This window comes from Bos javanicus, chromosome 29, assembly GCF_032452875.1.
Source record: "Bos javanicus breed banteng chromosome 29, ARS-OSU_banteng_1.0, whole genome shotgun sequence".
NCBI lineage: Eukaryota > Metazoa > Chordata > Mammalia > Artiodactyla > Bovidae > Bos > Bos javanicus.
This window is the reverse complement of record NC_083896.1, coordinates 46721687-46734927: the sequence shown is the minus strand read 5'-3', so window position 1 is coordinate 46734927 and position 13241 is coordinate 46721687. Positions and strand designations below refer to the sequence as shown.

The following is a 13241-nucleotide window of genomic DNA, read 5'->3' as shown; positions in this document are numbered from 1 at the left end:
AGAAATAAAAGGATAAACTAAGGGAATGGGAAGAAAAGAAACGACAGAGGTGATTTGTTTTTAAATAGTTCCCAAAACAGACCTCTGGCACACTGATAAAGAAAAGAAAAGAAGAACAAGTCATTAATTTTAAATGATGAGCAGAATCAAGGTTTTTAAAAATACTAAAATATTACTGTACAAAGTATTATACCAATAAATGTGGAACCAGAAACTATGAACAATTTTCTAGAAAAATAACATAACTTACCCTAACTCAAGAAGAGCTTAAAAATCTAAATAAACCAAAAACATTAAATAAATTGTAGTTTTTTTTCCTAAAGCCATGTGTATCCACTAACACTCATTTAAAAATCACCGGACCAGATGGTTTTACCTTCTGCCAAATCTTCAAAGGATAATCCTTACATGATACAAATTGTTCTAGAGGGTAGAGAAAAAGAGCTCTTTCTCCAAGTCATTTTATGAAGCCTGTATAATCTTACAGCTTTGAAATAAAAAACAGACAAGGATAGTACCAGAAGGGAAAATTATGGGCCAATTTTATGAACATGGGTGAAAATTTTCTAAATAAAATCAGAGCACCAAGAGGGGGAAAAAAAATTTTTTTAAACAGAGCAAAGTAGAAATGGTTTATCCTAGAAATATAAGAACAAGTGAACACCAGAAAATATATCAATACATATTCACCACATAAATAGATAAGGGAGAAAAAAAGAAAATTATTAAGTACATATCACAGAAAAAAAAACTGTGATAAATTCCATCACTCATTTATTAAAAAAAAAAAAACTTTTTAAAAACTAGAGAACTTTCTCACCTTGAATAAAGATAGTACCAAAAACTCAGAGCAAACATCGTATCTAATGGAGAAACTTTAAACACATTCTCTTAAAGATTAGGAAGAAGTAAAGCATGCCTGATTCCAGTCTTTGTTAAACATAATACTAGGTGTCTGGGCTATGCTATAAGACATGAAAAAGAAATTAGAGGTATGAGGAGAGATGCATAGACAATCAAATATTCAACCAAGTGATAGGTATGATGAACTAAATGATGTCATTTGTCTGATTAATAAAAATTAGTATCACCCCAGTTTTCTGCCTGGAGCTACTCTGGAAAGTAGTACAGGAAGTGGGGGAAACCAGGCAGAGCATGGTGGTGTCCCTGAGTTAAAGATACAGAAGTCAGACTTTGGGGAGATGGAAGTGGCTGGAATTTGTGAGAAGGAGTACCAGAGAGAAGAAAACCAGCTACTTGGAGAAAGAACTCCAAAAGTCTGCAGAAGGTCCCCTCGAGTCCTTAGCTGAAACCTTGACTGTGGAGAGTAGATGAAGCACCATGAGACTGGCAGCCGTCAGGTGAGACTCTCGGGGATCACACAAAGCCAAGGATTCTTTAGTTTTTGTTGTTGTTGTTTTTCTCTATCAAAAGCAGTATTTATTTTTTTCCCCAAACTTTACCCTTTTTATTTTGCACTGGGGCATAACCGATTAACACTGTTGTGGTACTTTCAGGTGAGCAGCGAAGAGACTCGGGTAGCCGTGTATACTTCAAAAACAACAACAGTGTGTTAATGCTGTAGAAACAGACAAACCAATGACAGAGAACAGCGAGCTCAAAAACAGTCCCACTGGTGTACAGGGAGATCCTAGAAACATACTGCTGAGGTTAAAAAAAAAAAAACAGCACGGATTCTAAATCACAGCATTTGTGTAAATTAAAAATACTTGTGGGAAGCCACTTGTTCCGAAAGATAGTCAGATGTCCAAGGATGTCGATTAAACAGGTTAAAACAGATGTGAGTTGGGGCAGGGGAGGGGAGGGTGGAGTGAAGGGGGGAACAGAAATAAATAAAGGGTTGTATTTGTTTTTCAGTGGCTGGATGATCCCGGTGGGCCATAAAGCCAGCATGTAATTAAACTATTCTTTGTACCTGAGGTCCCGTTTAAAAAACTTTAGTTCCCAGAATTTGAAGATTATGTGTGAAAAAAATGACACTATCAATACATATAGAAAAGCCTTTGATAAAAGTCAATTTATCTCTTCATGATGAAAAAGAACCTAAACTCAAGATAGAAGAGACCCTTTCATTGACAGAAGGCATCTGTGATACCTCTGAGTCTGCAATGGTGGATTAGCCGGCAGATCCAGGCAGGGTGGGAGCCGCGGGGAGCAACTGTCGTCTATTGCAAAAAGAAAATTGTGGTAGGGGCGCTAAGCAATGCAAAACCTCACACTGGTCCATCTCCCTTCCATAGGATGAACCACACTCTGCTCCAGGCCCCGGCCCTGGTAGAGAACAGCATCGAGGTGGAGGAGCTGGGCACAGCCTACTGGGTGCTGAGTGCCATGGTCCTGTTCACCTGCCTGGGTGGCTTTGTGGGCAATGGCCTGGTGGTCTGGTTGCTGGGCTCCCAGGGGCAGAGGAGCCCCTTCAGTGTCTACATCCTCCACCTGGGGGTGGCGGACCTCCTCTTCCTCCTCTGCATGGCCTCCAAGGTCATCCTGATTTGCTTCCAGCTGGTCAACAGAATCCACATGGCCCTGGACATAGTGAGCAGGATGAAGTACTTCACCTACACGGCCAGCCTGAGCCTGCTGACCGCCATCAGCATGCAGCGCTGCCTCTCCGTCCTCTTCCCGGTGTGGTACAAGTGTCACCAGCCCAAGCACCTGTCGGCCGTGGTGTGCGCCCTGCTCTGGGTGCTGTCCCTCCTGCTGAACATGGTGGCCATGTTCCTCTGCAGTGATTTCTTGGCCCGGGACGAGCTGCTGTGCTTCAGGATAGACTTGGTCATCAGCATCCTCCTCATGGGGGTCTTCACACCCCTGATGGCCGGGTCCAGCCTCATCCTCTGTGTGGGGGTGCAGAGGAGCTCCACAGCGACCCACCGGCGGCCCACGCGGGTGTACGTGACCGTCCTGGTCTGCATCCTGGTGTTCCTCGCCTTTGCCCTGCCCCTCGGCATCTGTTGGTTCCTCATCTCCTGGTTGGACCTGCCCCAGAAGACGAAGACTGTCTTCAGCCTACTTGCCCGCCTCTTCTCGGCCATGAGCAGCAGCGCTAACCCGGTCATCTACTTCCTGGTGGGCAGGCAGAAGAGCCGGGGTCTGCGGGAGCCCCTGGGGGCTGTGCTGCGCAGGGCGCTGAGGGAGGAGCCGGAGCTGGAGGGGAGGGAGACGCCCACCTCCACCACTGCCACCGACCCGGGGTTCTGAGGGCTCTGGACCCTGGACACCAGCCTGCCTGGCTGGCTGGCAGTTGGGAGCCCAGAAGGCTTTTTGTATCTCATCATGTGGGGGTCTCTTTCCCACCCTCCAAGGCTTCCCATTGACTGTCATGTCCAAGACCTCACCATGCGACTCAGTTGGAAAGATGAAGTAATTTTGTTGTTGTTGTTCAAGGAGGATCTTCTGATTAGAAGGCAGGTGGAAGCTTTCAACCCTGGTCTGTCTGACGCTACTTATCTAAATAGGCTCTACAGGTAGGTAGCCTGCATCCCATTGGGTAAGAAGGTCCCTTCTCCCAGCCTCCTCCCTCCAAGAGGGCATCTTAGTACAGGAAGTAGGATGTAATTTGTGTGACTTCGCGACCCCTTGGTCCTTGGGCATGTGCAGCTGGCCCCAGGGTGATGGCCCTGGTCCACTTCCCACCGGGTGACCAGCTGACCCCCTCCATTCCTGCAGGCTGCGGCCCATCAACTGAGTTACCACTGCTGACCGCCGATCATGAAGTGGCTCTGTCTTCCATGTGGCCAGCACCTGACCGCTGGACTTTGTCTTTTGGTGACCTAGCCCCCTCGGTGGGTCTGATCGCTTTCCTCCATGAAGCCACACTGGAGCTGGAGAGCCCCTGCCCGGCCTCACGGGAGTTGAGGGGACAGTTGTTGAGGGGATTGTGCCCCAGGAGGGGGGAGGCAGCTGGAGACAGCTGCCTCCCAAAGCCCCATGTGCCCAGTAGAAGGAAAGTCTGTACCCTGATTGCACCCCTCAACTTGCCCCAAACACTTCCCCCTTTCTGGGGCCAAAGCACCAAGAGGGAAAGCCTGGGGGGGCAGTGCCCTTCTCCCCACTTCCCTCTTTCTTTCCGCCGTCTCCTGGGTCCAGACCAGAGTGGACGCCTCTCTTACTCTGCACACGTCACACCCTCTGCCTCTGTCCAGTGTCCAGGATTCCTGGACAGGAAGTGGAAAGGCCGGCTCCCAGGACCCCGGCCCTGGCTATTCTGTGCATCAGAAGTGGAAGAACACCTCGTTCCTTCCCTTGGCTTCCTTACGAAGCCGTTCCCAAGCTCCTCCTGAAAGATGGAGGCTTTGAGCCAGCTGGCACGATGGTCAGATCCTCAGAAAGGAAAAGAGAGGCTCGTTGGTCGTCTGTAAAAAGCACAGTGTGGCAGCAAACCTCCCAGTCGGTGCAGCTGGGAGTCCCAGGAACCAAGACCCCAGTGTGCATGGGCCTGGGGCCCGTCATCCTGGCCCCATTGTGGGTCCCCCACCCAGTCCTGGCCTCCCCATGGGTCCCCCATCCCGTCCTGGCCTCTCCTGGGCACCCCACCCTGTCCTGGCCCCCGCCATGGGCCCCCATCCCATCCTGTCCTCCCCTGGGTCCCCCATCCCGTCCTGTTCTCCCCCGGGTCCCCCATCCCATCCCAGCCTTCCCTGTGGGTCCCCCATCCCGTCCCAGCCTTCCCTGGGTCCCCCATCCCATCCTGTCCTCCCCTGGGTCCCCCATCCTATCCTGTTCTCCCCCAGATCCCCCATCCCATCCCAGCCTCCCCTGTGGGTCCCCCATCCCATCTCAGCCTTCCCTGTGGGTCCCCCATCCTGTCCCAGCCTTTCCTGGGCCCCCATCCTGTCCTGGGCTCCCCTGTGTCCCCCATCCCATCCTGTCCTCCCCTGGGTCCCCCATCCTATCCTGTTCTCCCCCAGATCCCCCATCCCATCCCAGCCTTCCCTATGGGTCCCCCATCCCATCCCAGCCTTCCCTATGGGTCCCCCATCCCATCCCAGCCTTCCCTGTGGGTCCCCCATCCCGTCCCAGCCTTTCCTGGGCCCCTATCCCGTCCTGGGCTCCCCTGTGTCCCCCGTCCCATCCTGTCCTCCCCTGGGTCCCCCATCCCGTCCTGTTCTCCCCCGGGTCCCCCATCCCATCCCAGCCTCCCCCAGGTCCCCCATCCCATCCTGGCCCACCTGTGGGCACCCCACTCCATTCTGGCCTCCCCATGGGTCCCCCACCCCATTCTGACACCTCTGTGGGCCCCCATCCCATCCTGGCCTCCTATGGGTCCCCCACCCCATTCTGACACCTCTGTAGGTCCCCCATCCCATCCTGTCCTCCCCTGGGTCCCCCATCCTGTCCTGTTCTCCCCCGGGTCCCCCATCCCATCCAAGCCTCCCCTGGGTCCCCCATCCCATCCCAGCCTTCCCTGGGCCCCCCATCCCAACTTGCCCTCCCCTGGGTCCCTCATCCCATCCTGGCCTCCCCAGGCCCCCCACCCCATCCCAGCCTCTCCTGGGCACCCCCCATTCCAAGCCTCCCCCTGGAGTTCACTGAAGGAGCCAGGGATAGACAGCCCCCGGAGGCAGGTATGCTCTCTATGTCCTCTGATTCCTGGGTCACCTCCTTTCCCATCTCAGCTCGGATCCCTAGGTCTGTGTGTCCCAGGGGAACATGAGGGGTGGGAAGCTCTTTAGCAGTCATTCCAGGCATCTTATGGAGCACCCAGCACCAGTACTGGCCTTGCATGCCATAAGCACTTAGTAAGCACTCATTTGGCTCATAAGAATAACCAACACCTGTGTAGTGCTGATAGCAGTGGGGCTCAGAGAGGTCACTGTTTTATCCAGAGTCACACAGCCAGTGAATAAAAGGCTATGATTCAGGACTTCCCTGGTAGTTCAATGGTTAAGACTCCACACTTCCACTTCAGGGGGCATGGGTCAATCCCTGGTCAAGAAACTAAGATCCCGCATACTATGAAGCAAAAAAAAGAAGAAGCAAGAAAAGAAAGGAAGGAAGGCTATGATTCAAGACTTATCTTTTGACCCAAACTGCATGTTCCATGCACGCCTCCTCTGACCTGGACAGGAACCAAGTGGCCCATCCAAAGCAGATGGTTGGTGATGAAGGGGACCTTACCTCTCGGGGTAAGTGGCCAGCACAGGGCCCCTCAGCTGCATGTGGAAGAAGAGGAGCCCTAGAAATTGTTCACACCATTATATTTCGATAAAATTTACTATATTCTACACCAGTTAAGACCACAGGCTCTCTCTACACCAACTCTTCCTCCATCACTTGCCACTTCAGGCCACGTGACGCTGGCACAGCCGCAGGTATCAGGGGACCTGCCTAAGGGAAGGTTGGGCTGGTGGCACCTGCAGTGTGGGCTTCATGGGAATTTATGAGGTTCACAGTCCTCACTTCTACGTATAGTTGAGTCAATGCAAGCCGTCTCAGCAAAGGCATGTCTTTCAGGGGTATTGCCACTACCTTCTGTGCCAGCTTGGCTGGCATCATGGAAAAAAACGCAGGCCCAGAGCTGTAAGGACATCTGAACGTCGCTGGAAGTGAGTGGGTCGTGGCTGGTGGAGAAGAAATAGGTTTGAAATACACATAACCAGAAGCTAATCTATGGGGAGGTTCCGTTCTCATGAACGTCTGGTCAGAACAACCCTCATTAAGAAATCTGCTTGAAATTGCAGCACATATCATCGTAAAATATGCTATACATTTATCTCTAGAGGAGGCGTGCTAAAAAGGAATTTCTGAGACATCCTGTCTTTGTAGATACAATTATGGAGCAAAAGTACACACTGCCAAAATGGCTATGTGAAATTACATGTGGTGTGCATCCCAGCTATCAATATCATAAAATAAATCTTATCATGAGAAAAACCAAATTCTCTTTCTATTTTCCTGACAGAAAATGTTACAGAAGGTCCAGGAACTCAGGGTCACACGGGAAGGGTGGCGGATGAATTGGCCGCCATCACACACAGGCTGTGCACGCTGGTTGAATCATGTGCTTAATTGCTCAGTCGTGTCCGACTCTTTGCGACCCCATGGACTGTAGCCCACCAGGCTCCTCTGTCCATGGGGATTCTCCAGGCAAGAATACTGAAGGGGGTTGCCACTCCCCCCTCCAGGGGATCTTCCCAACCCAGGGATCGAACCCAGGTCTCCCACACTGCAGTCGAATTCTTCACCGTCTGAGCCACCAGGGGAGCCCGGTCAAATCATGAAGTCACTCTAATTCTCCCTGTTGGCGTCCTCGAAGCGGAGACAATACTAGCGCTAGTCTTACGGGTTCACGAGGGTCACTGAGATGACTGTGCCCTGTCAGCTGTCTGTGACCCGCAGCGAGGACGCAGTAAGTGGTCACTATTTTCACGCACCGGCTATTTTGGATGGTCGGGAAGGGGTGCACCCAGCCTCCAGTCTGGTTCCTCGGACCCTGCAATTTCCTACTGTCCCTCTTGGCAGGACGCCTTGGTTAATCAAGGAGATCTCCCCTCCAGAGACTGCAGGAGTTCCCTGAGTCTCCTCCTGTTAAGTCCTCACCATCCCAGAGCCCCTGAGGGCCAGTTCCAGCACCTACACTAGCCAGGTCCCTCAGTCCCAGGGCGCGGCATCGCGACGGGGGCAGGAGAGGCATTTGCAAGTCGTCCATTCCCACAGCAGCAACCTGACATTTAACTTAGATCTTGACCCCTGCCTGCCCTGTTTTCAAGCCGGTTCCCCAGTCTGGGTGTTGACTGCGCGAGCTCTCTGATCTCCTTCTAGTTAATCTCCTCTATCGCCCGGCCACGGGAGGTTTTTGTTGCTGCACCAAGGAACACTGACTTACCCGAGAAGTCCTATCAGAGAGGCAGCAGGTCCTCCGGTGGGAAACGCAGGACGCTGAGAACTGAGCCCTGGATGAGGGGCTGAGGCTGATAAAGCCCAAGCCCCAAAGATCCCCGTGCGTGGGCTCCACATAAGCCCCTGGAGGCGGCCCCGCCTGTGTCCAGGAGGTCCTATGTTCATGGAGTTTACAGGGTGGTGTATTTTAACCAGGTCTGGTTGCTCCTGCTGCCACCTTTCCTTGTCTCTCTCCCCTTCATGGCAGTGGCACTGGAGTGGCCACTGAGGGACATTTAGGGAAACTGGTGGCTCAGATGGTAAAGAATCTGCCTGCAATGCAGGAGAACCAGGTTCAATTCTTGGGTCAGGATGATCCCCTAGAGAAGGGAATCACTACCCACTCCAGTCTTCTTGCCTGGAGAAATCCCATGGACAGAGGAGCCTGGCGAGCTACAATCCATGGGGTCGCAAAGAGTCGGAAACGACTGAAGCAAGTCAGCATGCAAGCACGCACATGTACCTCGCTCACGGCCACTTCTATGTAAAAATGGTTCCCGAGTCTGATTAATGGGTTTACCGGGGTCAAGACAGGAACAGTCTGGGTGATGGAGGAGAAATGCACAGCCAGGAGGCAGGCAATGGGAGACTCTTTCAATTATCAGAGCCATAGCATTTTAAGTGGAAGAATCTGTTCTCAGGGATGCTGAAACGTGGCAAACAGCTATCAAGCCTCCTAGGTCCCCTCAGAGGTGAAAAGCTGGCCCATGCGGCTGCTGACTTCTGCAGTGTTTCCAGGGGTTATGGGTGTTATTTCTGAGTTCACCCTGTAAATGAAATATTTTAACACAGACCCGGCCTGGCTTTTCCTCTTAAACAGCCACCATACCAAGATGAGCTCCCACCACAAAGCTGTTCAAGCCTGACATCACAGAATGGTGACATTTTTAAGACTCCAAAATGTATTTTTGAAGACTGGACAAGGAAGAAAAAAACAAATTGTAAATGACAAAAAAAAATAAAATTGTTCAAATGTGGAACATTTCCACCCTCATGCCAAAAAATAAAAGAGAGTGAAAAATTATAAACTCATGGCTTAAATAGATATGAAAGGGACCTTCTTTAAGTTCATATTAAAAGTAATGAAAAAAAAAAGAAAAGAAAAGTAATGAAAAGTAGTGAAAGTGTTAGTTGCTCGGTTGTCTGACTCTTTACCATCCCATGGGGTGTAGCCTACCAGGCTCCTCTGTCCATGGAATTCTCCAGGCAAGAATACCAGAGTGGGTAGTCATTCCCTTCTCCAGGGGATCTTCCCAACCCAGGGATCAAACACAGGTCTCCTGCACTGCCAGCAGATTCTTTACCATCTGAGCCACCAGGGAAGCCCCCAAAGTAATGACCCTTGGAACAAAGGATAAAGATAAATAATGAAGTAGATAGAAGTTTGAAATTGACAGCTGCATTATAATTAAAAGTAATTCACTAAGAGGAAGAGATCATTTTAGAATGGAAGAAATGAATAGCTCTTAGATTTTGATAACCTGATTGATGAAGAGGAATGTGTCTTAAAAACACATTAGGAGCAGAAATAGAGACCCAGGTGCAGAGAACAAATGTACAGATGCTAGAGAGGGCTCCCCAGAACCACCCACAGCTTCTCTGGCTGGAAGGTCCCCCCTCCTTCTGTCTGAGGCCACCCCACCCTTCCTTAAGGAGCTGCGGCCGAGCCCAGGGAGCTGTGCTAAAGAAACTCCTTTCAACCCTCTCCTGCCTCACCCCCCTAGTCCTCTGTACCTTGAACCAGGTCCCACCCGAGCCAGGGCGGGTGGAGAGAACAGCAGGAATTCCAAACCCCAAATGAGAAAACGTCTGGGTGACTTGTGGGAATGGGTTTGGGGAGTACCTAAGGGTCCAGGGCGCAAAGTTACTTAAGCCCAAGTGGAACGGGTGGATAAGTGAGTGTTTACAGAAAGCGCATGAGGTGGGATGTGGTCCCTGGAGTCTGAGGACTGTTAACTTGAGTCTGAAACTCACCCAGTCAGGGGGCTGGGATGTCAGAGTCCTTGGGTTAATGTAGATGGAGGGACCTGAAGACTGCAGAAAGCAGGACATCTGGCGTGGGAGTCCTGCCCTGCCCTCGCTACGGCCCCAGAGAGGACCCAGAAGGACATGAGGCACCCAGGGAGAAGGCAGTGCCCGGACATTCCAAGACGCTGGGCGTGAAGGGGACGAGTGACTCAGGAGAAGGGTGTGGCGTGCCGACGCGCTTGCTCTGTGTGGTGGCCCCTCACCCACTCCCCTTTCTAGTGAAGCAGGACTCCTGTGTAGGAGTGGCCTCCCAGGCTTTTTTTTTCTTCAGGTTGCACAATGTGATTCTTTTTTTTTTAAGGTGTACAATGCGGTGATTTATTTAACACCAGCACACTCTGTGGAATGATTGCTGCAATGAACGTACACCCTTACGTCCTGATTGCATGGTGTGTGTACTGGCAACACATGATATCTACTCTCGTGCAAGATGATATCGTTAACTCCAGTCACCGTGCCGGGCAGCAGATCCCCAGAATTTACTCATCTATGACAGACTTTTCCCCCCATTTCCCCATCCCAAGACCCTGGCAACCACCATTCTACTCTGCTTCTTTTCTTTTTTTTTTTTTAATTTTTATTTATTTTTTTTGGCCACAGCATGTGAGATCTTAGTTGCCCAACCAGGGATCGAACCTACTCCCCCTGCACTGGAAGCTCAGAGTCTTACCCAGTGGCCCCCCAGGGAAGTCCCCTACTCTCTGCTTCAGTGAGTTTGGTTTTTCTAGATTTCATACACAAGTCAGAGAGGTGTCCCCAGGCCACTTCTGACCCTGGAGCGGATCCTATATCTTTCCAGCCCCATCCCTGGGCACCAGTCAATTCCTTGACTCCCTGACCTGCTTCTAATCGGCATCTTTCTTTTTTCTCTTTTCCCCTTGAGTCAGGCAGGGTTGATGATGACCATCCTAACCGAACAACCTGAACAGATATGTATCGTTGTCATTTGGGTAACTGCAGGAGTGAAGATGCTTCAGGCAGCAAGTGAATGAAACTGAGGTTAAGCTGGATAAAAGGGAAAAGGAATTTGTTGGATCTTGTAACTAAAAATGCCCCCATATGTTATGACTTCAGGTGTGGGTGGATCCAGGTGTCTCTGAGAACTTGTTTCTCTAATTGGCTCTGATACCTGCTGTGAAGCCTGGGGTGGGGTCTCCCTGATGCTGGCACAGTGGGCCCCAGCCTCTCAGGCTTCCATCCCACCTGCTCGTCACCCCGAGGGCAGGATGACTCTTCTTCAGTGTTTCCCAGAAACTCCTGGAAGGGACTCCTGTTGGATAAACTGGATTCTAGTCTTTCGTGTCCCTTTTCCCAAACTAATCACATCGCCAAGGGGATGGAATCCGCTGACTCTCTGAATCTGAAGGATATTATGCTCATGGGGAGCCAGATGTGAAGCTGGAATTCCCCCTGAAACCCCCCGGGGCTTGTCTTTGGGAGCAAGAGCTCACAGATGCTGGTTGGCCTGGCTCGGGGTTGGGCCGGCTGCCAGCTCCCCACGCAGCACGTGCATTCCAGCATCTCCGTGTTCCAATCAATCAAAGCCGAACTGGGGCCCTTCCGATGACACCGCAGGCAGTGATTCCCTCCAACCCCCCAGCCCTCAGCTTCCTGGCCGTGTCCATGCAACATTCCGCCCCACCGTGTGACATTCTGGGGAGGGACACAGCGGGAGACTGAACTGAACCTGACCTTCCTGGGAGTGCCGAGGAATGCGATAAGCCGTCCAAACCCCCATGGATGTGCTGCCCAGGCAACCGCGGGAGGGATGGAGAAAGGGTCATCAGGATCGAGGCCATCCTGAAGCCCACTGCCACCAAGACACAGGCGCGTCTGTCCACTCACGAAAGATGGCGCGCAGCAGCTGGAGCGTCCGCCCCGGGAACACAGAGCTGGAAATCCACGCCACAGCACCACCTCCCGCTGTCTGGGTGATGTGGCAGTTGCTGAATAACCAGACACACCAATTCTGCATTTGTGAATCGGTGAGGTCCTTTGGGATGTGACAGCTGTTTCCCCGATCTGACTGCATTGCAGACAGATTCTTTACCATCTGAGCCACCAGGGAAGCCCTGGTTATATTTGAGGCTCATCCTGATATCTCCTTGTAGGTCTTCTATACGTTTTAGAACTAACACCCAAAAAAGATGTCCTTTTCATTATAGGGGACTTTAATGCAAAAGTAGGAAGTCAAGAAACACCTGGAGTAACAGGCAAATTTGGCCTTGGAATGCAGAATGAAGCAGGGCAAACACTAATAGAGTTTTGCCAAGAAAATGCACTGGTCATAGCAAACACCCTCTTCCAACAACACAAGAGAAGACTCTACACATGGACATCACCAGATGGTCAACACCTAAATCAGATTGATTATATTCTTTGCAGCCAAAGATGGAGAAGCTCTATACAGTCAGCAAAAACAAGACCAGGAGCTGACTGTGGCTCAGATCATGAACTCCTTATGGCCAAATTCAGACTTAAATTGAAGAAAGTAGGGAAAACCACTAGACCATTCAGGTATGACCTAAATCAAATCCCTTATGATTATACAGTGGAAGTGAGAAATAGATTTAAGGGACTAGATCTTATAGATAGACTGCCTGATGAACTATGGAATGAGGTTCGTGACATTGTACAGGAGACAGGGATCAAGACCATCCCCATGGAAAAGAAATGCAAAAAAGCAAAATGGCTGTCTGGCGAGGCCTTACAAATAGCTGTGAAAAGAAGAGAAGCAAAAAGCAAAGGAGAAAAGGAAAGATATAAGCATCTGAATGCAGAGTTCCAAAGAATAGCAAGAAGAGATAAGAAAGCCTTCTTCAGCGATCAATGCAAAGAAATAGAGGAAAACAACAGAATGGGAAAGACTAGAGATCTCTTCAAGAAAATTAGAGATACCAAGGGAACATTTCATGCAAAGATGGGCTCGATAAAGGATAGAAATAGTATGGACCTAACAGAAGCAGAAGATATTAAGAAGAGGTGGCAAGAATACACAGAAGAACTGTACAAAAAAGATCTTTACGACCCAGATAATCACGATGGTGTGATCACTCACCTAGAGCCAGACATCCTGGACTGTGAAGTCAAGTGGGCCTTAGAAAGCATCACTATGAACAAAGCTAGTGGAGGTGATGGAATTCCAGTGGAGCTATTTCAAATCCTGAAAGATGATGCTGTGAAAGTGCTGCACTCAATATGCCAGCAAATTTGGAAAACTCAGCAGTGGCCACAGGACTGGAAAAGGTCAGTTTTCATTCCAATCCCAAAGAAAGGCAATGCCAAAGAATGCTCAAACTACCACACAATTG

General features: G+C 50.4%; 1 protein-coding gene across 1 annotated transcript; it reads left to right on the top strand.

Moving 5' to 3' along the window:
* The first annotated feature begins 2262 nt into the window (after positions 1-2262).
* LOC133241736 (mas-related G-protein coupled receptor member D-like) lies at positions 2263-3222 on the top strand. Its single transcript, XM_061407656.1, has one exon. It carries the CDS (start codon positions 2263-2265, stop codon positions 3220-3222), a length of 960 nt encoding a protein of 319 aa, XP_061263640.1.
* Positions 3223-13241: the final 10019 nt, after the last annotated feature.

Coding starts and splice junctions, on each gene's coding strand:
- LOC133241736 (XM_061407656.1), top strand. CDS start 2,263: ATGAACCACACTCTGCTCCAGGCCCCGGCCCTGGTAGAGAACAGCATC.